The sequence below is a fragment of the Carcharodon carcharias genome, chromosome 20 (genome assembly GCF_017639515.1).
Source record: "Carcharodon carcharias isolate sCarCar2 chromosome 20, sCarCar2.pri, whole genome shotgun sequence".
NCBI classification, from domain to species: Eukaryota; Metazoa; Chordata; class Chondrichthyes; order Lamniformes; family Lamnidae; genus Carcharodon; species Carcharodon carcharias.
The window spans coordinates 36,251,530-36,276,805 of NC_054486.1; the positions used below are offsets into that span (position 1 = coordinate 36,251,530).

At 43.3% G+C, this 25,276-nt stretch overlaps 1 protein-coding gene across 1 annotated transcript in view; it reads right to left on the reverse strand.

Moving 5' to 3' along the window:
• Nucleotides 1-25,276, reverse strand: part of stard9 (StAR-related lipid transfer (START) domain containing 9) — a 356,364-nt gene that overhangs the window by 179,866 nt on the left and 151,222 nt on the right. Inside the window, exons 8-11 of the mRNA XM_041214173.1 lie at nucleotides 14,750-14,819; nucleotides 6,324-6,396; nucleotides 4,024-4,091; nucleotides 2,588-2,650 (exon numbers count right to left, since the gene is read on the reverse strand). Of these exons, the coding sequence (XP_041070107.1) occupies nucleotides 2,588-2,650; nucleotides 4,024-4,091; nucleotides 6,324-6,396; nucleotides 14,750-14,819 (274 nt within the window). The remainder of the gene's footprint in view (nucleotides 1-2,587; nucleotides 2,651-4,023; nucleotides 4,092-6,323; nucleotides 6,397-14,749; nucleotides 14,820-25,276) is intronic.

Consider the following 25,276-nt stretch of genomic DNA (forward strand, 5'->3'; position numbering starts at 1 on the left):
GACCTCGGTGCAGTGGTATGTCTGCGCTGTCATTTCTATTTTAAGGTGGACAGAATCCTCCATCACGCCTTGCAATCTGAGGAGTGCAGCGGACACCCCTTCCTGATATTCCTGAGCTTGTCTTTGCAGCTCCAGCGACTGAGGTCTTACCGAATCCAGAGGCTCATCATCTGACTCAGACTCGGTAGGTTCCTGGCCCTCAAGTGCTGGCACCCTGGGATGTCCCTCCCTCTGCCTGTTGTGGATCAGACAGTGTGATGTGCTCACCAAATTGTGACCTCAAGGCTACTCTGGAACTAGATCCCACTGAAGTTTGTGTCTCTGCGTTGGCGGAGGGTGTGGGTGAGGCTGTGACGGGTCTTCAATGTCGGCGTCTGCGGATTCCTCTTTTGTGTTGTCCTCAGGGCTGGAATCGATGACCTGGCTCATGGACCCCCTCGGCTGCTTCCCAGATGTGCCTGCGAAAGAAAGGAGAGGTGATTAATGCATGGCAGAGGACTGTGAAATAGGACACATCACTCACAGCATGGTTGTCTGATGGATGTTGCAGTGCCGGATCCTCACTTGGTTGGTGCCACCGACCTCACCGCCCACATCCTCACCAGCCAGCTGAATTACTCTGTTTTCAAAGTGTGTCAGGACCTCAAGGTCGGGCATTCCTCCACCAGTCTGGGACTTCTCCCTTGTGTGTGCCAGCTTGTCCTGCATGAAGACAGATGGAGAAAGTGTAAGCAGAACACCTGTCAGGCCAGGTGAGAAGGATGCCTGGCATGTGTGGGTGATGAGTGGTGCCATGGATGGGATGAGGACACGATCCATAGGGCAGGTAAAGCTATGTATGTGAGGGTGAGTGGTGATGTCCTTTGAGCTGGCAGTGAGTCAAATCCCTCTGGATGTGTGATGGGTTTGTGAGTGCGAAAGCCATGAGTGAAGAACAATGACTTACCCTGGCGGAATGGGGGAGATCATTCATCCTCTTTCGGCACGGGGTGGCCTCTTTTGGACTACATTGGCACTGACCACTGTTGCCACCGCCCCCCGCCCAATGCTGGATTGGTGACCTTGCTTGCTGGACTTCGACCAAAGTGGGGGTAGAGGAGATCACGGTGGGCCTCCACTGCATCCAGTAAGTGTTCAAGGGAAACGTTATTAAATTTGGGGGGCAGCATGTTTCCTCCCTTCGGCAGCCATCAGTTCCCAGCAGCTTCCTATCCCTTGGAAAGTGCTAGCTCTGTGCAGGGGTGGTTCTTAAATATGGTGCTCGAATTACTGAAACTCTGGGTCACTGTTGGGGTGGCATCTGATTCGCCCGCCTCTCCATGACAATGTAAAATCTATGCCTCTGTAATGTTCCACACGATATGGGGTAAAATTCCAGCATTGCCATCAACGGGTCAAATGCTGCTTTTTTTTCCCCCACCACCCAATTTCAGGGCAAATTCCGCCCTTGGAGTTCCTTCCAGCTGCTGTAACTTTTAATCGCTGAATACAGAGTGATGGCAAGTATCTCCAGGTAGATGGTGAGGTAGAGAACAGAAAACACCAGCAGCAGTATGGAAGGTTTAAAGCAATGTTAAGAGGAATATAGTAATATTACACCCATACAAATAAGGTCGTCGTCTCACCATTTGTAAAGTTGGCATTCGTATGATCTATTTCAAGAGCTAGTAATAAAAATACTTTAAAAATGATCCTACATAAATTACACCTTTTGAGTAGCTCCAACTGTGCATTTACACCTTAAGGAGGCAACTTATAATGTTGCTGGTTTCATAGTAACCACAAAGACCATACTATTTTACTTCCCTGTTCCCATGGAAACTGAGCAACATACACATAGAAATTGCTTTGAGTAATTTGGCACTACATGCAGTGTTCTTTTTTCCAGAGTTGTGCAAAGAAAAGAAAGCTCTACAGTTTATATTACACCTTTGTGATCTCGGGATGTCCTGAAGCACTTTACAGCCTATGAAATGAAGTCACCGTTATAATATGGGAAATTCAATAGCCAACTTGTGCACAGCAAGCCCCACAAATAGCAATGTAATAATCTCAAAATAATCTAATTTGGTGATGTTGGTTGAGGGTTAAATATTGGCCAGTTTAATACTGCTGTGACTTAAATTGTTCAACTCATACAAATGTAAGAATTTTCCATTTGAAAAATACAAGAGCTGAACTCAAATGTGTGAAATGATTGGGTAACTATGTTAATAAGATTCTGATTTTATTGGCTGCCAATTATACCTGTACATACTAGTTCCATGCCTGAGTCTGGTTTCAGTCTGTTTTTAAGAGTAGGAAGCTATTGTATAAATTTCCTGGGGAATGCAGTGAAAATTGTTTCAAATGTGGGCTGCTTCTTGCACTCTTAAAAACCAATAGGTTTTTTTGCTTATCTTTAACTACTTCCTTAACATGATTAAGATTTTTAAAATAGCATCTTTTTGAAAACAAAAAGACAGATTCAAAGAATAATTTGATTTTTAACCATTAATGAGTGCAAGCAAGACCCTGTTAACTCAGAATATGCCTGATCAATCTAGCACTTTAATAGGGAATATATTCTGTTTGTTGTGTCTCTTACGGTCTGCTGTCACCATATATGTTGAGGGTCTTGATGTAGACCTCAGAAGGATCTGTATCTATGCTAAGCAAGATATTGAGACAGACAAGGGTTATGGTCAAACACAGTTACATGAAGTTTATTACTAGCAACAACAATATACAGCTCTGTACAGGCCTTGATCTAGTCTGAGTCCTAACAGTTACATAGGCTGATTCCTTGACTATATTGCCTGATTCATAAGGTATACATGAAGTATTTCTGATACGGTGTCACAGACAGTAGTGAACATCTGCAGCAGAGATCATCTGCAGTAGAGATCACAGGTGATAGTGAACATTTAATATGGAGGCTGTACCTTTTTATCCCCCAGTCTTACACATGATGATGTCATAGTGATGTCACTATGCAGCTTAAAGGTACATGCCATTCCATCCTTCCCATGACAACCCTCCCTCCCATGCCACCTCCATCGCGTGCCAATCGTCTCATGCAATCCCCAACCCACTACATTTCCACATAGACCCTGACTGCCACCACCCCCACCCCTCTCCCCCCAACACTCCCACCAAACCTCTCTGCAAGCAGTGGTTCCTTGGCTGACACTTGAAAATCATCTAATTAAAATTCAACAGGATTGGTTATGCCTGAACTAAACACAAAGCTGTGCTAACTCACAAAATGGAACAGGATCTCAGCTTCACTCCTTAATGCAAGGAGCAGTGGGGAGGGTTCCTGGGTACCTTCCTGGATCAATCCCATTGCAATTCTGATTGTCCATCCTTCCCATGTCATCCTTCTCACCCATTCTATCCTTCCCATGCCACCACTGCCATGTCATCTCCTCCTAAACATTCCATTTCCATCACATGCCATTCGATCCTTCCCATGTCATCCCCTCCCAATTCCCTTCCCACCCTTCCATTTAATTCCCTCTGATGCTATTCCCTTCCTCCCACTCCTCCTGTGCCATTTCTAACCCATGTCATCCCCACCCTCATGCCATTTCATCCTGTCACTTCATCCTTCCCATGCCACCCCACACATGCCATCCCCATCCCATGTCATTCCATCCTTCTCATGCCATTCCAATCCTCCCATGCCATCTCCATCCCATCCATCCCAGGCTATTCTCTCCTCATGCCATGCCTTTTCCATCCTTTCTATGCCATCCTACCATTCCATCCGACATCCACCCCCTCTCCCAACATCATCTTCTCCTCTGCCTACCTTCTGCTGTTGTTTTTCTGCAATAGCCACCCTCCCACATGACCAACTGTTGGCAGCCACATGTGTGTCATACGCTCCAGTCCTTTACGTGCCCCACATGCCTCTGCGTGCATCAGGTTCCACCCACCAAATCAACCCACCAACCAATTAGAAGATTGCAGACTACAAAAACTGCATTATTACGGATTAGTCATTTCTTAAAAAATACATAATACCCAAAGACTCACCTGCCTGCCAAATCAACAAGGTTGATTTTGCTAACTATCTCTGATGGAAGATGATTCTCCAATGTCGCCTAAAATATTGAAATGGAGTTACATTAAGTTACATTACCAAACAATTTATTTAATATTTATAGTGGAAGTTAAAAGACTCACTGAGCAAACTCTTTGTATCTTTAATTTTTTTAAATCTTGGTCATATTTGATTGACAAATATATCGGTACAAAAGAAATACACGCATTGGAACAGAAGTAGGCTATTCAGTCCTTTGAGTCTGCTGTAGCATTTTGTTAGATCATGGCTGATCAGCACCTTAACTCTATTTACTTCCCTTGTTCCATATCCTTCGATATCCTTACCCAATAAAAATCCAAGACTTGAAAGCTCCTATGTACCTCTGGGGCAGAGAGTTTCAGATTTCCACTAACTGTTATGCAAAGAAGTGCTTCCTGATTTCACTCCGGAAGGGCCTAGCTTTAATTTTAAGGCTATGCCCCCTTTTTCCAGGCTCCACTCACCAGAGGGAGTTATTTCTCTGCTGAACCCTCTTAGCACTTTAAACAGAAAAACCTTTACTGAAGGCCTAAAGATGAATTATTGCAAGTTTGTTGATAAAGTATAACATACCCGACCATTCTTACCACTTGAGTTTTAGCAGAATATTAAAACATCTCATTCTAAACCAGAGCAGAACTTCAATTCCATTTCAAGCAGGGTTTGCATGTGGGTCAACAAGTTTGGATGCTGCACAGAGGAAAGGAAAACAGGAAAGCCAGCCCTTTCTACACGTTACTCACACACTACTCCCAGTGACAATTAAGGAATAACACTGATAACACCTCAAGAATGCCCAAGATTGGATTTGAACTTAGACTTTGATTAGTGACCACAAAATAAACAAATCACAAACTTATAAGTTTTTGTAAAATAAAAAAAACACCTGTTATTTGTTTGATCAAGAATAAATAAAGGGTTGAGAAAGGTGAAAATATATATTTTAACAATGAGACAAGTGCAGTGAGGTAACACAGAGTTTTGCCACATCATTCTATCATTCTTAGTGTCTAAGGGGGCTAGGACATTAAATCATACCTATGGTCAGTAGATAGCAAGTTCCTCATCTTGGCATGGGTTTTCAGGGAGCCACCAAGCAGAAATCAGAAATCACGAGGAGGGAGAGGAAGATCAGAGGGTAAGTCTGCAGAGGGTCCCAGTACCACTATTAGTTTTCCCTCTATTTCTGGGTAATCTTATGGGTGAGTTCAGCAGAAAATGAGCCAGGTGGTGTCGAAATAACCTGCAGTATGATTTGAAGACTATGACTGGCCTATGCCTACTAGGGGAACCACATCTAATCCTAACTATGTCCAATTATGGGTCCCCAGGAAATCCTTGGTATAATGGAATTGAGACCTCCATTAAAGATCCCCTTTTCCTCTCAAAAGCATTCCCCATGCACAGCGAAGAGAAAAATCTCCCCTTGAGAGCTGTTCCATACTTTTAGACATATCTGGAATATTATGTACAGTTCCAAGCACCTAGCTTTAGGAATGATATACTGGTCTTGGAGGGGGTGCAGCGTAGATTTATCAGAATGATACCAGGGCCATAAGGGTTAAATTATGAGGACAAATTGCATAGATTAGGCTTATATTTCCTTAAGAGTAAAAGATTAAGGGGCAACCTAATTCAGGTATTTAAGGTGCTTAAAGGAGTTGATAGGGTTGATAGAGAGAAACTATTTCCCCTAGTGGGGGGAGGCCATGCTAAGGGGGCACAGCCTTAAATCAGAGCCAGGTTGTTCAGGGGTGATGACAGGAAGCACTTCATCCTACAAAGGGTATAGGAATCTAGAATTCCATCACTCTAAAAGACTGTTGAGGTCCTGTCAATTGAAAATTTCAAAGCGGAGATCAATAGTTTTTTCTTAGATAAATGTAAAAAGGGATATGGAGCAAAGGGGGTTAAATAGAGTTAAGGTACTGATCAGCTTTGATTTAACTGAATGGTGGAACTGGCATGAGGGGCTAAATATCCAACTCCTGTTCTAAGCACATGACTGTCAAATACAATACATGGTAAAGGTGTAACTATGGTTTTCAGTAAAAAAAATTTTGGACTTGAATGATGATTTGAAGAGTGTTTCTCTTGTGCGAGGAACAAGCTAGTCACAAAATCACAGTCCCTTGGCTGAAGGGGCACAATTTGAAAAAATGGAATTAACATTTGTTGAAAGGGTGTATACTGTTTAGAAAGCAAACTGAAGGAGACAGACTAAAACACATCAATGCAGCATTTGGCAAACCTGAGTGTAATGGATGGTAAAGATGGCATGGGATCGGCTGCTGGCATCATGAATGTGTGTTGCAGCAGTGATTCTAAAACAGAAATACACAACATTTGGAAGAAAAGGAACAAAATACACGTGACATTAAACATCAACCTCTGACCTCTAATATTTTGAATTATAGATTATTTAAAGTAGATTCTAAAGTTATTTCATAGACTCACTAGACACAGGAGGCCATTCAGCCCATCATGCTTGTGCCAGCTATTTGAAAGAGTTACCCAATTAGTCATTGTCCTCCACTATTTCCTCATAGCCCTCCAAATTTTTCCTATTTATTTATGCTCTCCATTTTCTTCTGAAAGTTACTATTGAAGTTAAAAAGCACTTCAAAGGTAGCAATCTTTGGATGATGCCCAGTGACATGCACGGGGATGAATAGAAATAGGAAGATAGCAAGGCTCAATGTGTGACCTGAACCATAGTGCAGGAGGGAGGGCTTCAGGTTCTTGGGGCACTGGGTCCAGTTCTGGAGCAGGAAACACCTATTCAAAAGGGATGGGTTGAACCTCAACAGGATTGGAGCCATTGCACTTCCAGGCAGGTTCACTAGTGTGGTTGGGGAGGGTTTAAACTAAATCCACAGGGGGACTGGGCACCAGAATATAGAAGTAGAAAAGAGGAATAAGGGGAAAATGTTAGAATACTAGGTAGTGCTAGAGAACAGAATAGTTCCATATTAGATATGTAAGCAATGGGACCTTTAACAAATGATATTTTTCAGAATAAGTATAGAATTTTTATGCTCTGAAGTGTCATACGGACTTGAAACGTTAACTCTTTCTCTGCACAGATGCTGTTATACCTGCTGAGTTTATCCAGCATTTTGTTTTTATTTTAGAATTTTTATGGAATTAGTAGGTATAGTATATGGCCACCCCAGCAGGGAAACTGTTTTCTTTCTCTCTCTGGAAAAACACAAACAGTCCCTAGAAATGTCGTCTTGGCTCAGGCTTCCATGTTGACATTCCTAAGTCGATAGCATGGCGCCTCATGTAACCCTTTATCTATACAAGTGTCTAATAAGGGTTGGCAAAAGGCCCTCAGTATGAGCATCTTCACATCTTGGGTACCTGTCTTGTATTCATTAGTTGGAAAAATTCAAACAAGTCATCGACACAGGGTAACCTACCAGCCCCTAGAAATAAAGTATGTTAATGAGAGTTTGGAGACACCAGGTGAGGTGAGGAGTTGTAAAATGCAAAGCGGACTTTAAGGGAGCTTTCGGCAACAAAGTGTTGCCGCCTGTGAAGTAGACCACTCCTTGCTGTTTAGCTAAAATTAAACAGCTTCAGACATAAATTGGTCAACTGTGGGTAGTCCTGGCTGCTGTCTTCAAAACCAAGGTGAGGGACTCCAACCTTTGCTGGAAAAATATAGCTGAAAGCCCTTATGCTCCATATGATAAGGGAATCTCAGTGTGTGTGGTCACATGAACTGGAGGCACTAAGATCAAAATGAAGACAGAAGGGGATGTAAGAAACTGTGAAGAACCATCCTTGTCCACTGGGTTCAGGGAAGTGGTCAAAATCACAATCTTGCACTGGTCCCTTTCCCCTGATGAGGTTAGGGCTTTGTAAGTAGAATTGGATGTGACAGTGGATATGTAACTGTGGATATGAACACCGGCCCACAGCTCCTCACACCAAAATGGGAAATTTTTAAGATCTCACAACTGGAGTTGAGAAAGATGACCTTAAATAGGTTCGCCTAGCTGCATGCTCTCTAGAGTTAAAGTGAGAGATGGACACTTTGGCCAAAGGCTCACACAGAGAGGTAGAGGCCGACCTTCAAAGCATCCCAGAGCAAAGGAATATTGATTTTCACAAGGTCCTAGATATCATCAAACAGGTCTCCACTGAAAGTTAAGACAGTGGCCTAGGATGCCTGTTGCAGTGGTGTATCAGGTACCTGGGAAAGTAACTCCAGATCCCCAGTGACCCCAGCAGGCCTCCCATGGTGGTGGGAGATGAGTAGGCTGCACTGTTGATAATGGACGCCATCAGCAATTAACATTAGTCAACTCTGACTTCTCCACTGCCACCATTCACGATCATTACCCTAAACCCGTGAAGTAGTACTTTTGCCCAGCTGAGAGTATACCATACCTTTGAAACAGCATCAATGTTGAAGCAGGGTATTCTTTGTAAACACCAGAAATTCAAATAAAATTGGTTTGAGGAAGAAGCAAAAAAGTTTGGATCTAAATTTAATCTAAAATACTGCGAGCTTCCATGCTGAGAAAAATTAAACATTGAAGTTACTAAGTGAAAGCAAGCCTTTATGTATGAATTAACGTGTACTTGTACAACTGTGAAAAAGCTCTATCGTTTGTTTCTCAAAATATAAAGTTCAGCTTGAAACGGTGACATTCAAATTGAACTTTTCAAAGCACTTCACTCCACAGTTGAAAAATACTGCTAAAAAATTGGTTTTAACACAGAAAAAGGATAAATAAGAGAGATATAGGACAGGATTTTCCGGTTGGCAAGCAAGGGCGGGACCTTGTAAAATGATGTGGGATGATGTAGGGTGGAACTCCCGACGTCACCCCACGTCATTTCCATTTTCAGGTCGGCAGGGGTGCAGCTGAGTCAGCTGTGCGCCCGCCAACCTGTCAACGGCCTATTGAGGCCATTGAAAAACTAATCAAGGTCGCTAATGGACCTGCCTGTCCAACCTTTAGGTTGGCGGGCAGGCTGGGAGCCCTGGCGGGCTTTGGAAAAAGCATGAAGCCTCATCCAAGGATGGGATGAGGTTTCATGAGGGTATTTAAATTTTTAAGAAAGGTTTCAATAAAACTTATGAACATGTCCCAACTCATGTGACAGTGTCATATGAGGGGACATGGCAGGGAAAATTATTAAACATGTTTATTAAAAGTTTTAAATCAGAGCTGATCTCCCTGAGGCAGCACTTAGCCTCAGGAAGATCCGTGCACTCTTTTGCGCACATGCGCGAAAGAGCGCACTCCCAGCTGAGGGAATCCCCCACCCCCCACAAAGGGAGCGCATATAATGGGGGCGCTGATCAGAGGCGCGCCCGCCTGCGGCTGCTCCCACACTCTCTCCTCCCACCACCCCCCCCCAAAAACAGGGGAAAATTTTTCCCATGGAAAAGTTTAAAAAAGTATTGAAAAAAGTAACGCAACAGCGAGCACAGTTTTCTCTGCCCCCTCCAAACAAGTAGCTAGGTTAACTCTTTCTGCTGACAGTTGATTTTTAAAATTCACCACACAACTTTCATATTGCTTAATGTATATTGGGCATAATTAATTTTAAGTTTCTAAATTTAGTTATGATTGGACACATTAACCTGTTGGGCTTTTGGTCAGAACAGGTGACAATGGTTTTCAGCTCCGTGTGAATACAGCAGTTTTGAGAATTAAAGCGCAGCACAGTGATAAGTTTGGACTAAGACTTTGGTTAAAATCAACACTCTGAAAGGCATTCAGGCCATTTGTTATCTTTCGAGATGAAGTGTTTGAATATGGGAGATGTGGAAGTTACCTCTGACTGCAAGCACTTCTGTCTCTGATGTGAAAACTCCATCTAAAATCAACAAGCCTGGGCATGATTGGTTTTGAAACTAGAATTAATAAAATAACATGATATGAATTGCTACTTCAAGCACTCTAAGGGAAATTTACCTGTAGCCTAAGGGGACAAACAAATGTCAATTTTCAAAAAGGCTATGGAAAACAGTCCAGGTAGTTTCTGCGTATCAAAGAAGAAGAAAAGATTGTTTTGGGAAATTGAAAACTAAAAAAAGTCAGCCCAACAACATTGCTGTTTGAATTTGGTATAATTTTGAAACACAAAACAAAAGTCAGGCACAATTCTGTTTAGTAGGTTTGCTTTTGAGAAAATTAAATGCCATCTGAAATAAAAAGCAAAATAATTGATAATAACTGGGACCAGCTGGGGTAGAGTTGAGCTTGACGCGTTTTACTGGCACTGGGGTCTCCAGGAGGTGGGTGTTGCCCGCGGAGCATGACCAAGGCAGATGGCAGCAGTGATGGGGCTGATCATTACCTTGCTGAAGAGAGCAGGCAGCATCTCCGAGGCCCAGTAGCCTCACTGCACAGAAAAAGTGGCCACATGAGAGGTAATCATCCAGTGAAAAACCCCACAGGTCGCAATACTTTTCACTGTTTCTTCATTTCTCCACTCATTGAACCCAACAGCTTTGCACTAACATGCACCATTTTTGTCGATTTCCCAATTGAAAATTCCATCCTTGCTTCCCCCCTAGCCCCACCAGCCCATTAACAAGCGACACAAGAAACTTAATGGACCATTAGTTGGAGCGAGTTCCCTGTTATCCACACCCACCATGTCCTTCCTTTTGAAAATCAGACGTGCCCTGAAGGCATCAGGATCCAAAGGTGCCCTCCGGGAATACAATCAGTAAAACATGCCCTCTTTCGCTCTCAACCCCACTGGTAATTGAAAATCTGGCTCCTGGCTCCTGTTACACCCATACTGGGCAAAGTTTTATTTTGTTGGATAACTGCAACTTTTGATCTATAATGCACTTATCAGTATAGGAACACGGGTATCCCTAGCATGACTGACACATTTGCAGGGCCATTGTCTGACAGTGACTAAAATAAATTCTGTTTTTATTACATGGTTTTATCCATGGGGCAAAATTTTAGTTCGGTGGGCGGGTGGGCAGGCGCGCACTCAACCCGCTCGAGCGTTAAACAATGCACAGTGACGTAGGGCGAGCATCCCAATGTTAACGCACAGTCACGTGACATTTCGGCTGGCTGGCGCACGCTGGAGTCAGCAGAACACCTGCCGACAATTCAAAGGCCTGTTAAGGCCATTAACAAGGATATTAAGTTAAATTTTTTGCTGCCCGTCCAACCTTACAGCTGGCGGGCAGGCGAAAAGGCCAAGCAGCCTTCGCACTTTTTAGGAACCCTCATCCAAGGGCGGGGTAAGGTTTCCTAAAGCAAATAAAAATAAAATAAAAGTTTTAAAATTTAATTAATAACATGTCCCTGCTCATGTGTCTCTGTCACATAAGGGGACATGTTTTAATACATTTGTCAATTTTTTTTTTAATCCTTCATCTTCCTGAGGCAGTGCCATGTCTCAGGGAGATTCTGAAGCATGCACTTGCGTGCACGCACAAAGCTCACACTTGGCCAGCTCCCCCTCCTCCCCCCGCCCGCACAGGTAGCGCTGAGTGCAGCTGCTCGTGTTTCACGCTCGGTGGACTTTAATTGGCCTGTCAGCGTGAAATCGCCTTCCGGCCTCGCTCACGGGCAGCGGTTGGCTTTCCGACTGCCCTGCCAAGCCCGCCTGACAAGGACAAGGTTCTGTCCATGGTGACTGAACAAGTCAAAATTCTGCTTTTATATTGTGGAGTTACAGGATTTTTTGTAAGTTTTGCCAATATACTGGGATGATATTCCTCAACTCCATTCATTATTTCATGAAAACCAGCATTCATTGGCCTGGGCACATGGTGACAGTGACACACTTGTTTTCTCTGATTGTGTTCAGGAATTTTATTGGTCCCACTGAATAGCGAGCCACTGGAGACAGGGGCAGAATGTGAGCCTCCGTTAGACCAATGGGATACTCCCAAAAGACCAAAAAAAAGGCACAATAATTACACTAACACTGATCTCCTGGCAATCCCATGCCAACAAAAGAGTACCTTAATAAAACAAAATACCACATGTGCTGGAAATCTGAAATAAAAATAGGAACTACTGGAAAGAAACAGAGTGAAGGTTTCCAGTTGGTGATCTTTCATTAGAACTTGAAATGGTCAGTGGTGCAACAGATTTTAACCAATACAGAAGCAGGGAAAGGCAGGAGGAAAGAACAAAAGTGATTGTCTGTGAAAGCATGGAAGGCAGGCAAGATTAAATGACAAAAAGAATGACAAGTATTGGGGGTGATTGTGGAATGGACCTGATGTCATGGAGGGTACAGGCTCTCAGGAATACTGAAAGAGGAAGGGAGGAGAGGGGAAGATGTGTTTGATGGGGCAACACGCTGGTGGAAATGGTGAAGGATGATCCATTGAACATGGAGGTTGACGGGGGTGGAAGGTGAAGACAAGTGGAACCCTATTATAGTTCTGGGAGGAAAGGGAAGGGTTCAGAGCAGAAGCGCATGAAATAGAACGGACATTGTTGAGGGCCCTATTAACCAGTAGGGAGAGGGGTCGGCGGGGGTTTTGGGGGGGGCGGGTGGTGGTGGGGACGCAATGCAATACTTGGTTGAGGAGAATGGAAGACATATCAGGAGGTGACATGATGTGTGTCAAACAGCAATGACTTTGATGATAGATTGTTCTTCTTCTACTTCCTAATGCAGCTGAAGAGACAAGGTACATCTTTTGTGTCCAGTGTGGAAAGAGGTGAAACTGACTCCCAACAAACTTAACATTCTGTCCTGAACTTGCCCTCACATGAAACAACTTCTCTCTTCAGCTGTATGATGTGTCTGTATTTTCATGGGATATGTGGAACATTCTTTGTTTCAGTCCGGCTCAGGTTCCCTCCCTCATCATGCACCATTACAGAGAAATTGGGAGAATGGAATAGCCTTTAAAGGAAGTGGGGTGGGAAAAAGTGAAGTCTAGATAGCTGTGGAAGTCAGTGGGCTCATGATGGCTATTGGTCAATAGTCTATCCCCAGAAATGGAAACAGATGTGCCAAGAAAGGGAATGGAAGAGTTGGAGATGTACCTTGAGAAAGTGAGGGAAGGGTGGAAATTGAAAGAAAGTTGATGGAATTTTCCAGTTTGGAGTGAAGGCAGAAAACAGCACCAACACCAGAAAAAGATGAGGGAGGGGACCTGAGTAGGGCTGAAACAAAGAATGTTCCACATGTCCCATGAAAAGACAGATACATCATACAACTGACGAGAGAAGTTGTTCGATGTGAGAACAAGTTCAGTGTATGGAACAACTTCTGTGAGAGAATATTAAGTTTGTTGGTAGTCAGTTTCATCTGTTTCCACACTGGACACAAAAGATGTACCTTGTCTCCTCAGCTGCATTAGGAAGTGGAAGAAGAACAATCTATCATCAAAGTCATTGCTGTTTGACACATACCTACAACTTAGGTTTCAGCTTAAAATAATTTAAGTTTTGAATTAGTTTAAGTGCAGACACTGATGCTGGGATCATTCTTCTGAGAACAGAGAAGATTAAGGAGAAATTTAACTCAGGTGGTCAAAATCATGGAGGGGTATAATAGAGTTGATCGGGAGAAACTGTTTGCACTGGTGGGAGGGTCGTTAACCACAGCGCACAGCTTTAAGATCATTGGCAAGAAAACAGAGGGGAGATGAGAATTTTTTTCCACGCAACAAGTTGTGATGATCGGGGCAGGATTTTCCCTTCATCAGGCGGGCCCGGGAACGGCCACGAAATGGACCGCTATCTGCGATTGGGCTTCAGCCGCAATTTCACAATGGCTGGCCAATTAATGGCCAGCCTAATGGTCAGCCTGCATGAAGTGCGTGCTAAGAGCCTCAGCGCTGCCGGGGTGGGGGCGGAAGGAGTGTGAGCATTGAAGTCTGCACATGCATGGGGGATCACACACTGAAAGCTCCCTGAAGGCAGCTGAAGAATTTTAAATACAAAAATAAACATTTTACAAATGATATAAACATGTCCCCACATGTGACTCAGTTACATGGAGAGGGATATGTAAAAAAAAAATGCTTAAAGAGTTTTATTGTAATTTTCAATAACCATTGGAAATTTCATCCCACCCATGGATGAGGTTTGGTAAAATATACAAAGACTGCCTGGCCTATTCGCTTGCCCAGCAACCAAACGGTTGAGGGGGCAGTGGAAAATACAAATTAATTAATTGCTTAAGGGCCTTAATAAGCCTTTTAATTGTCGGCTGGTGCGCTGCCGCCTCTCACTGCGCCCGCTGGCCGACAGATCGCAAGAATGCGCAATGACATCAGGATGCTCGCCCAACAGCAGCATATACTATTTCACTCCCGTTTGGGTCGGGAGCACGCCTGCCCGCGAGATGAAAAATTCTGTCCCTGTAATCCACTGCCTGAAGGTAGAAGTTGATCCAATGGTAACTTTATAAATTGAATTGGATAAATTGCTTGAAGGGAAAATCTTTGGAGCGCTATAGGACTAATCAGACCACCATGGTGGTGTGAATGGCTTCCTTTTGTGCTGTATAATTCTATGATCAGATACTGCTGTAAAATTTCTCATTTAGTACAAATGTCACTAGAAAAAAATCATGCTTGTTTCCTCAGGGAATTAAATACTAAATAGTCCTACAAACTGACGATTTATAGCAAACGTTCAACATACATTAAGCCGGAGGAAAATCTGCATTAAGCCGGAGGAAAATCCACATGATGATCAATACCTGTTTGAAATTCCTTCCTCCAAAAGCTCTACAAGTTGCTTGTAGTCTGAAACCAAGTGCTGAGATAATCCTGTGGAAATACAAAAGCATCACTGCATAAAATCAGTGAGAATAGCAAAGCAGTGCAAGTGGTAACTGCCCTCTGAAATGGCCTAGCAAGCCACTCTGTTCAAGGGCAATTAGGGATGGGCAATAAATGCTGGCCTTGCCAGCGATGCCCACATCCCATGAAAGAATAAAGAAAAAGTATTTCAAATCCTAACAACCAGTCTAGATCAGTTATGCTTTTGTAATCTACCTCCCATTCTATTGCACTGATAAGAAGAACTGCAACATTGACTTAAGCAATGTCTGTGTGTATACCACTATTTTGAGCAGAATAAATTCTAAAATATTATGTGATTTAGATATACTATAATATACCTAATATAGTGCACCACCCCACTTCTTGAATTAACGTTCTGTGGGAATGCAAAATTTGGGCATATTTTCATATAGATTAGGTAAAGCGCAGCATCTAACATTCTGTATTGTGAAGTGATGAGATGCAAGATCAAGCCAATAGTCTTAATCTCTAATTCTATTTGTGCACCAAGCAATAGGTGGACCTCCTCAAAAAGATGGAGGAAGAGGAGACCAAAGAGAGTGACTCTCACACACCTTAAGGTAGTATGTTTCAGAGCAGCAATAGTCCTGATTTTCATCCTACTCTTGGCTAGGAATAATGGATTAAGAACCAAATAAGAGGATAAAACATCCGAAAACGTCCAAAAAGACGCAAGGTACCACTAAAAAGACATTATGCTTCCTCATCCCTAAGCCTCTTGGGGGAGATGGTGGTATTGTAGTAACATCACTAGACTAGTAATCCAGAAGCCCAGGCTGATACTTTGGGGACATGGGTTCATATCCCACCAATTCAATGAAGAAATATGCAATATAAAACCAGTCTCAGTAATGGTGACCATGACAACTATCACTGATTGTTGTAAAAACACATCTGGTTCACTAATGTCCTTTAGGGAAGGAAATCTGCCATCGTTACCTTGTTTGACCTACATGTGACTCCAGACCCACAGCAATGGTTGACTCTTAACTGCCCTCTGAAATGGCCTAGCAACCCTCACAGTTCAAGGGCATTTAGGGATGGGCACCAAATGCTGGCCCTGCCAGTGATGCCCACATCCCATGACAGGGTAAAGAAAAGCCAGCCAACTTTCTTCCACCCGTGTGTCAATTAGGTGAAACGATTCAACTTTTAGACTGCTACTATATCATGTTTGACTGAAAACGATCATGATCCCACCTCTCTCTGCCGTGATCATGACCCCATATCACCCTCCCTCACATTTTTCCACAAGTCAGGGAGGCCCAATATTGGTTGGCCTCAATCCAGCAAACTGCATTAGGCAGTTTGAAAGAAGTCTTGTATGTCTGAGTGTCAGTTGCCCAAAACTAAGCCACCCCCAAAAAGTTAAAAAGCATGATGATATTTTTCCAACTGCTATCTATTTACATTATGTTCTTATTTAAACAGCTCATGGTGATGAGGTTGCTGGCCTTATTAATTAATAATTCTGGCTATTTCTTTGTACATTGTGTTCTCCTCTATGCTTATAGCTTCCTGGAGTTCTAAGGGAGATTGAAGCAGCTGCATACATCTGCAGAACGATATCTTGAGCAGTTTACGCTTAGTGATTACACTTACTGCTGAGCGAAACATTCTCTAGCAAACATAATTGTTACCTTCAGTTCTATGTGGGTTGTTTTGCTGACCAAGCATTGTACTCGGTTAAACACAACAATAAAACCATTACAAATACAACTGGTAGATTCAGATTATTACAAAGTCTCAGATTTCAAGGCCATGTCACAATATTGAACTGAAGCTGCAATGTTAATTTCACACATTTTTTTTAAATACTACTTCATACAAATGTCAATCAGAAGATCACTTTCCTGAATTTGAAATAAATGAAAGATTCATATTTCGTCAGAGAACAGTAAGATGGAGTGTTATTCTATAATTGTACAGTTAAAAATCTCAAATATTAAAGCCTGTTCAAACATCTATTAGCTCAAAATTATTGGGAGTTATATTTCTGGAAAAGGGTGGACTAATTAGCTACTTCCTGCTATCAATGGGATCATGCACAGATGTCAGATGTGGCTTGCTCCAGAAATCAGTCTCCTCTTTGCTGATAATGGCTGGCTGGAGTCCAGTAGCTGTGTCTAAGTGATTGCATCAGACTGTCAGTTGAAACTCCATTTGACCATACAAAAAAAGTATTTTAAAGTAGTAGTGCTTCTGAGTTGGTCTCTTATTTTGAGAATATAGGAAAGTAATCTTGTCTGACTTGAGTGATAAACACTGTTTCGGTAAACACCTTGTAACTTCCACAATCTCACTGCAGATTCCTTTAAAGGAAGTATGTTTATTGTTTAAAGTCATGCTTACTGCATGCATCGCAATGGCTTAGAAAGGGGTGCTTCTAAGATGTGGCATCAAAAAGGTGCTTTTACTCAACGTCTAAACTGCACCATACCATGTGGAATTTGGACACTGGAGTCCCAATTTTCCAAGTCTGAGAAAATGTGCATCTATGCAGGCATGTCGTTGTGTGGGTGCAGGTATGACAGAATAACAGCTGATCTGGGTGGAATTTCTGACTTTGGCCTTGTTCCCTTATTACACTGGGATCTTAGCACAATCTGAAAATGCAGTGGGAATATGGCTGGTTGACTGCCAATTGGAACATCAAAAATAATTTTTCTTAAAGGTTGCAGCTGGCTCTTAAAGGTGAAATACAATCATCAGGAGTTTCAAGCTGCAGCACATTGATTCTAATTGTTTAGAAGATGACTAGGGAGAGGGCATCAGCCCAGATGTTTTGGAGATGCTGAAGAAGGAGGCCAATGTGGATTTCCTCCTTCAAGATAGTAGGCATCCCATTCAAAACATACGGCTTAAACAGCGTGAGAGTTGATAGTTCAGAAACTTAATGCCATGTCCCTGATACAACAGAGCTACTGGTGTGCACCAAGACACTACCTTCACAGTATAGATCAGTTAAAGTGAATGGATTTGGTGGTCAGATGGTTATAAACCGATTAAATTTTACTCACTTTATGATACCATCTGATAGCTTTGATTAGATTATGAATTCACAATCACTGTATTCAACGTCTCTTACCTCCCTCATGTCTCAGCCAATGAATGCATTGACTGGTTATGCAGCACCAAGACCCAATCACTGATTGTACTGGGTTTGGAGATCTTGGACAAGCTGGAACTGAGGCTGCTGCAGTTAATCTTAGCATAGAGAAAGACCAGCCACAATTCTTGCTGCATATTAGTGCACAGTGCCTCTAGTTGATGAAGACACTGCACAGCTTGCTGTACCCATGAAATCAATCCGTAGCAAGCAGGCAGCAGAGACATTTGGCCGGTGGTGGTGGTGGTGGTTGTTTGGGGGGGGGGGGGAGGAGGGATCCTTCAATACTTTAAAAAGAAAATATTCCTGCTTCACAATGCAAATTAGGATGGAAAAGCTGTAATACACAGCAAAAACATTTTTTCAGACTGTGGAATTTGGATGAAACCTATCTTTGGCATTGCATTTAGTTTAAGGGAACAGCTGTTACTTTTCAGTCTAGCGAATACTTGAGAATAAACCAAAGGGAAATAGACAACGATTAGAACTTTAATCGGGAGTTTTAATCTTTCTATTGAAAACATGGCTTTAAAGGGACTAGCTTCTTTCAACACCTCAGGATGTCCCAAAGCACTTTACAGCCAATGACATACCAACATGACAGTCAATTCACACATAGCAAACTCCCCAAGATAACAACTAGATAATCTTTTGTAGTGATGTTGGTTGAGGTATAAATATTGTCCAGCAGACTGGGGAGAACTCTCCCCTGCTCTTCTTCAAAATAGTGCCATGGGATCTTTAATGTCCAGCTGGGGGCGGCAGTCAATACCTCCTTTATGCAACTGAGAGGCAAGAGTGCTACCATTGAGTCACGGCTGACAGCAGCAAAAACATGAATTAGGTAACTGTGGCAGTTATCACAGGCCTAAAATGGTGTACTAAGGACTGAATATTATTAAAGGTCTGGTATAAGGAGGTGATAACACTATCAATGGTGCTGGGCCATGAACCATAGCATGTTGCTGTTGGATCTTAAACTGAGTAATCTCGTGCTGAAACACTATTTTGACTCATGCGGACTGTTATAATAAAATTCCCAGCCTTAGCAGGCCTGCATCAATTTAAACATCATAGATGAAGATACTCTCCAACTGCCACAGGCCACTGTCACGTGCAACAAAAAGTATTTCCGTTGAAGCTTCAGACTTAGAAATCCATCCTATCACAAAACACATTAAAAGAAGGAGCAAGGAATTCTAACATTTGGAGGTTGTTCTTTTCCATGTGGTATGTGAGAGACTGTTATTGGAATATAATCCATATAAAGCCTGAAATGCTGGCGCTACTTCCAATAAACTGAAAAACTCATACATAGCAAAATGCACAATACATAATTATCCTCTTCCCCATGAGTAACAGCTGGACTGACTGCTTCTAAAATCAAAACACATGGCCAAAGTTAAAGAATATTTCTGAAGGACTACACTATGCCTTACTGCAACATAAGGCTTCTCTGAAAAGGATTTAACAGGATACAAGGAGTTCCCAGTGCTGGGGTTATGTTTAGTATTAACGTAGAACAGTAAAATACTTTGCAAGCCAGCCAATGATCCAGTGAGCTAAAAATGTGGACAGTGTTTGGCTCAATAGAGGGCACATTTAAAAAAAATCCACAGTTGTAGACAAAGGAAAACTTAGCTCTTTGAGGCTTTCAAAGCTATGGGATACTCAGTCACCTGCGTGTGTAGTGGTAAAATAACAAGTAACAAGGAGCCCAATCCTCCTGGTGAGAAATTTTATAATGTCAATTCTCCATTTAGACTCCAGTCCAGGCTTCCGGTCCTGATATTCTGTTGCTCTGTTCTTGATTTTAAGAAGATTGGGAGAGTGCCAGAGACAAAGGGAGCCAAAAGGAGGAAGAAACAGAAACAGGGAAGAGTGACAGAGCAAGACAAGGAGGGAGCAGAGACAGACAAGGAGGCAGTGGCGTGCATGGGCCAGAGGGAGACATTGAGAGAATGCGCAGGTTCAGGGCACTCACGCACGGCCACACAAGCGCAGCGGGGACAGAGCCCAGCAGGGAGAGAACGTGGTAGGGATAATGCCCATATGCGCTGCGAGAGCATGGCAGGGACAGAGCACACAGGCGAGAGTGCAACAAGGACAGGGCATACGTGACAGAGGGTGCCTTAAGAGACAATGCAGAAGGGACAGAGCCCATGCAAGAAACAGCACAGCAGGAACACGTGAGACAGCGTGGCAGGGACAGACTGCGCACACAAGAGAGTGTGGCTGAGACAGAGCACATACGTAAGGTGGCACAAGGGACTGAGTGTGCGCGAGAGTACGGTAGAGACAGAGCTCACAAGACAGCGGCAGAGACAAGGAGCATGCAAGTGTGGCAGGGACAGCATAACAGAGCAACGGACTTTAATGAGATAATGGCTCATCTGTGATCTAACTCTAAAGTGCTCCATGTCCCTTAATACCAAAAATCCATCTTTCCCACATTTAAAATTAATAACTGAACTAACATTAATTATCATTTATGGAAGGGAGTTCCAAACACCTACCACCCTGTGGCTGAATTTTCCTGGTCTTATGAAGGGGATGGGGAGGAAAATTAGCAAAATCAGATCAGCTACCTGATGTTTTTCTGCCTCCGAGCGTTCATGCCCAAGGTGGGGTGATTGCGGCAGGGACCTGCCTAAATAAGCCTGGGAAAATGAGGGGAAAACTTCCAGCGCTGCCGGGATCTTCCTGCCAGCACACAAGCCCTCCTGCTAAGGCCAGAGCCTGGAATTGAACTGGAGACAGCCTCCTGGCAGCAGGCCAGAAGGGGCAGAGGAAGGTCATCAACATCTCCTCTCCATCACCCCAGCATGGGCCCATTGGGATTTGACCTCCACTATGAAGGCCTGACAGCTGTGGCCATGAAGGATTTTAACTTTATAAATGCAATAGACAGCTCCTCTGTTTTGTATTGCCAGCGTGGACTCCTTCCTGTCTCAACAGTGCCTACCTATCCTGGTGGGGCTGCCGGCCAGACATTGCAATGGACTCTCTGATTGGGCCTCTCACTTGACTGATCTGCCCTGCTGTCGTTAATTGGATGGGACTCCCAGGGGCAGCCAATTATGTGGCTGACTCCAGGAAGATCATGAGCAACATTCGGCACAGCCTCAATTGGGTTCCTGACCTGGAATTGAGGCAGACCTTGAGGTTGCAACTAAACGAAGAATATCCAGCCTTTTGCATATAGAAATTTTTCCTAATTTCAGTCCTGAGAGGTCCAGCTCCAATTTTTAACCTATGCCCCCAGATTTCTCAAACAGGAGAAATAGTTTCGTCCTATATATTCTCCTTAATGTCTTGAATATTTTGGTCAAATTACCCCTTAACCTTCCAAATTCCAGGGAGCACATTCATTTAACCCTTGGAGTCCAGGTGTCATTCTGGTTAATCTGCATTGCACTCCCACCGAAACCAATATATCGATCCTAAAGTGTGGTGACCAGGACTCCAGGTGTACACTAATCAAGGCTTTGCATTGCTGAAGCATGACTTCCACCCTCTTGTATTCCAGCCCTACAGATATACAGCATTCCATTAGCCTTTTCGGTTACTATCACCTCATCATTCAACCTGTCATTAGGGCGCATTGACAAATTCAGTATCATAGAATGCAACAACATAGAAGGCGGCCATTCTCCCCACTGTGCCTGTGCAAACTCTTTGAATTAATTATCTAATTAGCCCCACTCCCCTGCTCTTTCTCCATAGCAGAGCAAACTATTCCCCTTCAAGTGCTCATCCAATTTCATTCTCATGGTTATTATTGAATCTGCTTCCACCACTCTCAGGCAGTGCATTCCAGATCATGATAGCTCACTGTGTAAACACCTCTTTTCTCATGCCACCTCTAGTTCTTCTGCCAAGTTCCTTAAATCTACATCCTCTGGTTACCACGTCTCTTACCACTGAAAACCTCTATCATGTCCCCCTTTAACCTTTTCTGCATCAAGAAGAACAATCCCAGATTGATTTGGTCTCTTTGCTCTGATACCATTCTACTAAGTTCCACGAAGGTCTTGAAATCCTTCCTAAAGTGTGGGGCCAAGAATTGGGCACTAGAATAATTAATTGGGGGAGGACAAACTTCAATGCGGTGAGAACAGACTTGGTCCAGATAAATTGGAATCAAAGATTGGCATGCAAAACTGTAATGAGTTGCTTTTAAAGAAGAGATAGTTCAGGTACAAAGTACATTCCATTGAGGGGGAAAGGTAGGACAAACAAATCCAGAGCTTCCAGTATGATGAGAAATGGACAGCAAGATGAGCAAAGGGTGCATATGACAGATGTCAGGAGAGTAACACAATTGAGAACCAGGCTCGGTTCAGAGGGTACAGAGGGGAAATGAAAAAACAAATAAGAGAAGCAAAGAGAGGATATGAGAAGAGACCAGCAGCCAACATAAAAGGGAATCCAAAAGTCTTCTACAGGCATTTAAATAGTAAACAGGCGGTGAAAAACAGTGGGGCCAATTATGGACTTAAAAGGTGATTTTTGCAAGGCGACGGTGTGGGGGGGGGGGGTGGTGGTGGGTGGTGTCGCACGGCTGAGGTACTAAATGAATACTTTGCATCAGTCTTTAACAAGGAAGATGCTGCCCAAGTCAAAATGAAAGTGGAGGTAGTTGAGAAACCTGATAGGCTAAATAACGGAGAAGTATTAGAAAAGCTGGCAGCACTTAAAGTTTATAAGTCACCAGGACTGCAGGAAAGGATCCAAGGATGCTGAGGGAAGTAAGGGTGGAAACTGCGGTGGCACTAGCCATAACCTTCCAATCCTCCTTAGATACAGTGTGGTGCCAGAGGACAGGAGAATTGCAAATGTAACACCCTAGATAATGAGAGACAAAATTAACAGTCACTTGGGCAAACATTGTTTAATTAGGGAAAATCAACATGGATTTAATAAGGGCATATTATGCTTAACGCTTAACTAACTTGTTGGACTTTTTTGATGAGGTCACAGAAAGGGTAATGTGGTTGATGTGGTCTACATGGACTTCCAAGAGGAATTTGATAAAGTGCAACATAACCGACTTGTGAGCAAAGTTAGATCTCATGGAATAAAAGGGGCTTCTTTTCCTTAGACAGTCCTTCAGAACTGAGGGTGATTTGTTTCCACTCCAGTGTGATGGGTTCTGAGATGGTTGATAAAGTCCAATGTGCAATGTTCAGACTCTGCCACATGTGGGGCAGGTGGTGCTTAAAGGGTTGGATAGATGGGTTGTTTGGAGATTTGTGCACTCCCTCCAATGACTCTACTTCACCTTTGCACTTTCCCAACATAGTCTCTCTGTGTGTTTGATGCCTTCTTGAATGAGCCTTCTCATTTTGGTCAGTCACATGCCAGGGTCTCCCTTGAGTCAGCAAGGATGTTTGACCTCTTCAATGAATACATCTAGGACATCCCTAAAGCGTTTCCACCGTTCTCACGGGAGTCTTCTGCCATGACCGAGTTCCAAGTAAAGCAATTGTTTCAGAAGTACAATATCAGACTAATGAACAACATTAGTCCAGTGGAGCAAAAACTTGTTTTGAGTGATTAGCACCTTCATGCTGGGCAAGTTGGTTTGGGAGAGGATGCTGCTATTGGACCAGCAGTGAGAGCAAGACGGAGCAAGAGCGAGAGCAAGCTAGAGAGAGCAAGCGAGAGAGAGAGGGAGAGAGAGAGAGAGAAAACACAAATAGCTTTTGCAGCCTGTTTCAATACAGCATTCTGATCTCTCTTCACATGATAGCACAGTCTCTTGAAGTACTTTGCTGGCTGTATACCCCAGAGAAATTCTATTAGTCCACACCTGCTGCAGTCATTGTTTTAGAACAGGTAATTGTATTTTGATGTTTTATCTCAGAAACATTTTCAAAGTTTCAGGATTGTGCAAAGCCATCAGGAGGTGGGGTCTTTCATGCTGCCCAAGGGGTTGAGTGTCTTTCATTTTCCATCCCACTTGGTGGAATGCAAGCTGTATGTTGTAGCCTTCTGGCAGTTTCCATTGTCTTTTAGAGAGTTTCAGTTTTTTTTTAATCCAGCCAGGAAAGAAACCTTCAAAAAAAAATCTTCATAACACAGCCAACACCCCATACACCTCTTTCACCATCCTTGGGTATGTCCTGTCCAACCAGCAGGGAAGACCCAGCAGAGGTAGTGGTACAGTGGTATATAGTCAGGAGAGAGGAAGGGAGTTGCCTTGGGAGGCCTCAAAATTGACTCTGGACCCTATGAAGTCTTATGGCATCAGGTCAAACATGGTCAAGGAAACATCCTGTTGATTACTACCTACCACTTGCCCTCCACTATGAATCAATACTCTTCCATGTTGACCACAATATGGAACAGCACTGAGGGCAGCAATAGGACACAATGTACACTGGGTGGAGAACTTCAATGCCCACCACAGAGAATGACTCAGCAGCACCACTCCTGACTGAGCTGGCCAAATCCTGATGGACATTTCTGCCAGATTGGATCTATGGTACTTAGTGAGGGAACCAAGAAGAAAAAACTACTTGACTTCATCCTCACCAATCTACCTGATTCAGGTGCATCTGCCCATGACAGTACTGATTAGGAGTGACCATTGCATAATCCTTGTGGAGATAAAGGCATGTCTTCAGACTGAGGATACTGTCCATCGTGTTGTGTAGCACTACCACCATGACCAACGGGATAGATTTTAAACATATCTGGCAACTCAAAACTAGGCATCCATGAGGCCCTGTGGACCATCAATAGCAGCAAAATTGTGTTCAACCACAATTTGCAACCCTATCAGTCAGCATCTCCTTCACTCTACCACTACCATCAAGCCAGGAGATCGACCATGGTTCAATGAAGAGTGCAGGAGGGCATGCCAGGAGCAGCATCAGGCATACCTAAAAATAAGGTGCCACATGGTGAAGCTACAACACAGGACTACTGGCATGTCAAAGAGTAAAAGCAGCATGCAATAGAAAGAGCTAAATGGTCCCACAACCAACGGTTCAGGTCAAAGCTCTGCACACCTGCCACAAGCAGTCGTGAATGGTGGTGGAAAATTAAACAACTAATCAAAGAAATTGACTCCATAAATATCCCCATTGTCAATGATGGGGGAGCCCAGCATATCTGTGCAAAAGGCGAGGCTGAAGCATTTGCAACAATCATCAGTCAGAATTGCCGAGTGAATGATCCATCTCGGCCTCCACCTGAGGCTCCCACCATCACAGATACCAGTCGACAGCAAGTTCAATTCACTCCATGTGAAATCAAGAAATGGCTGAAGACACTGAATACAGCCAAGGCTATGGGCCCTGAT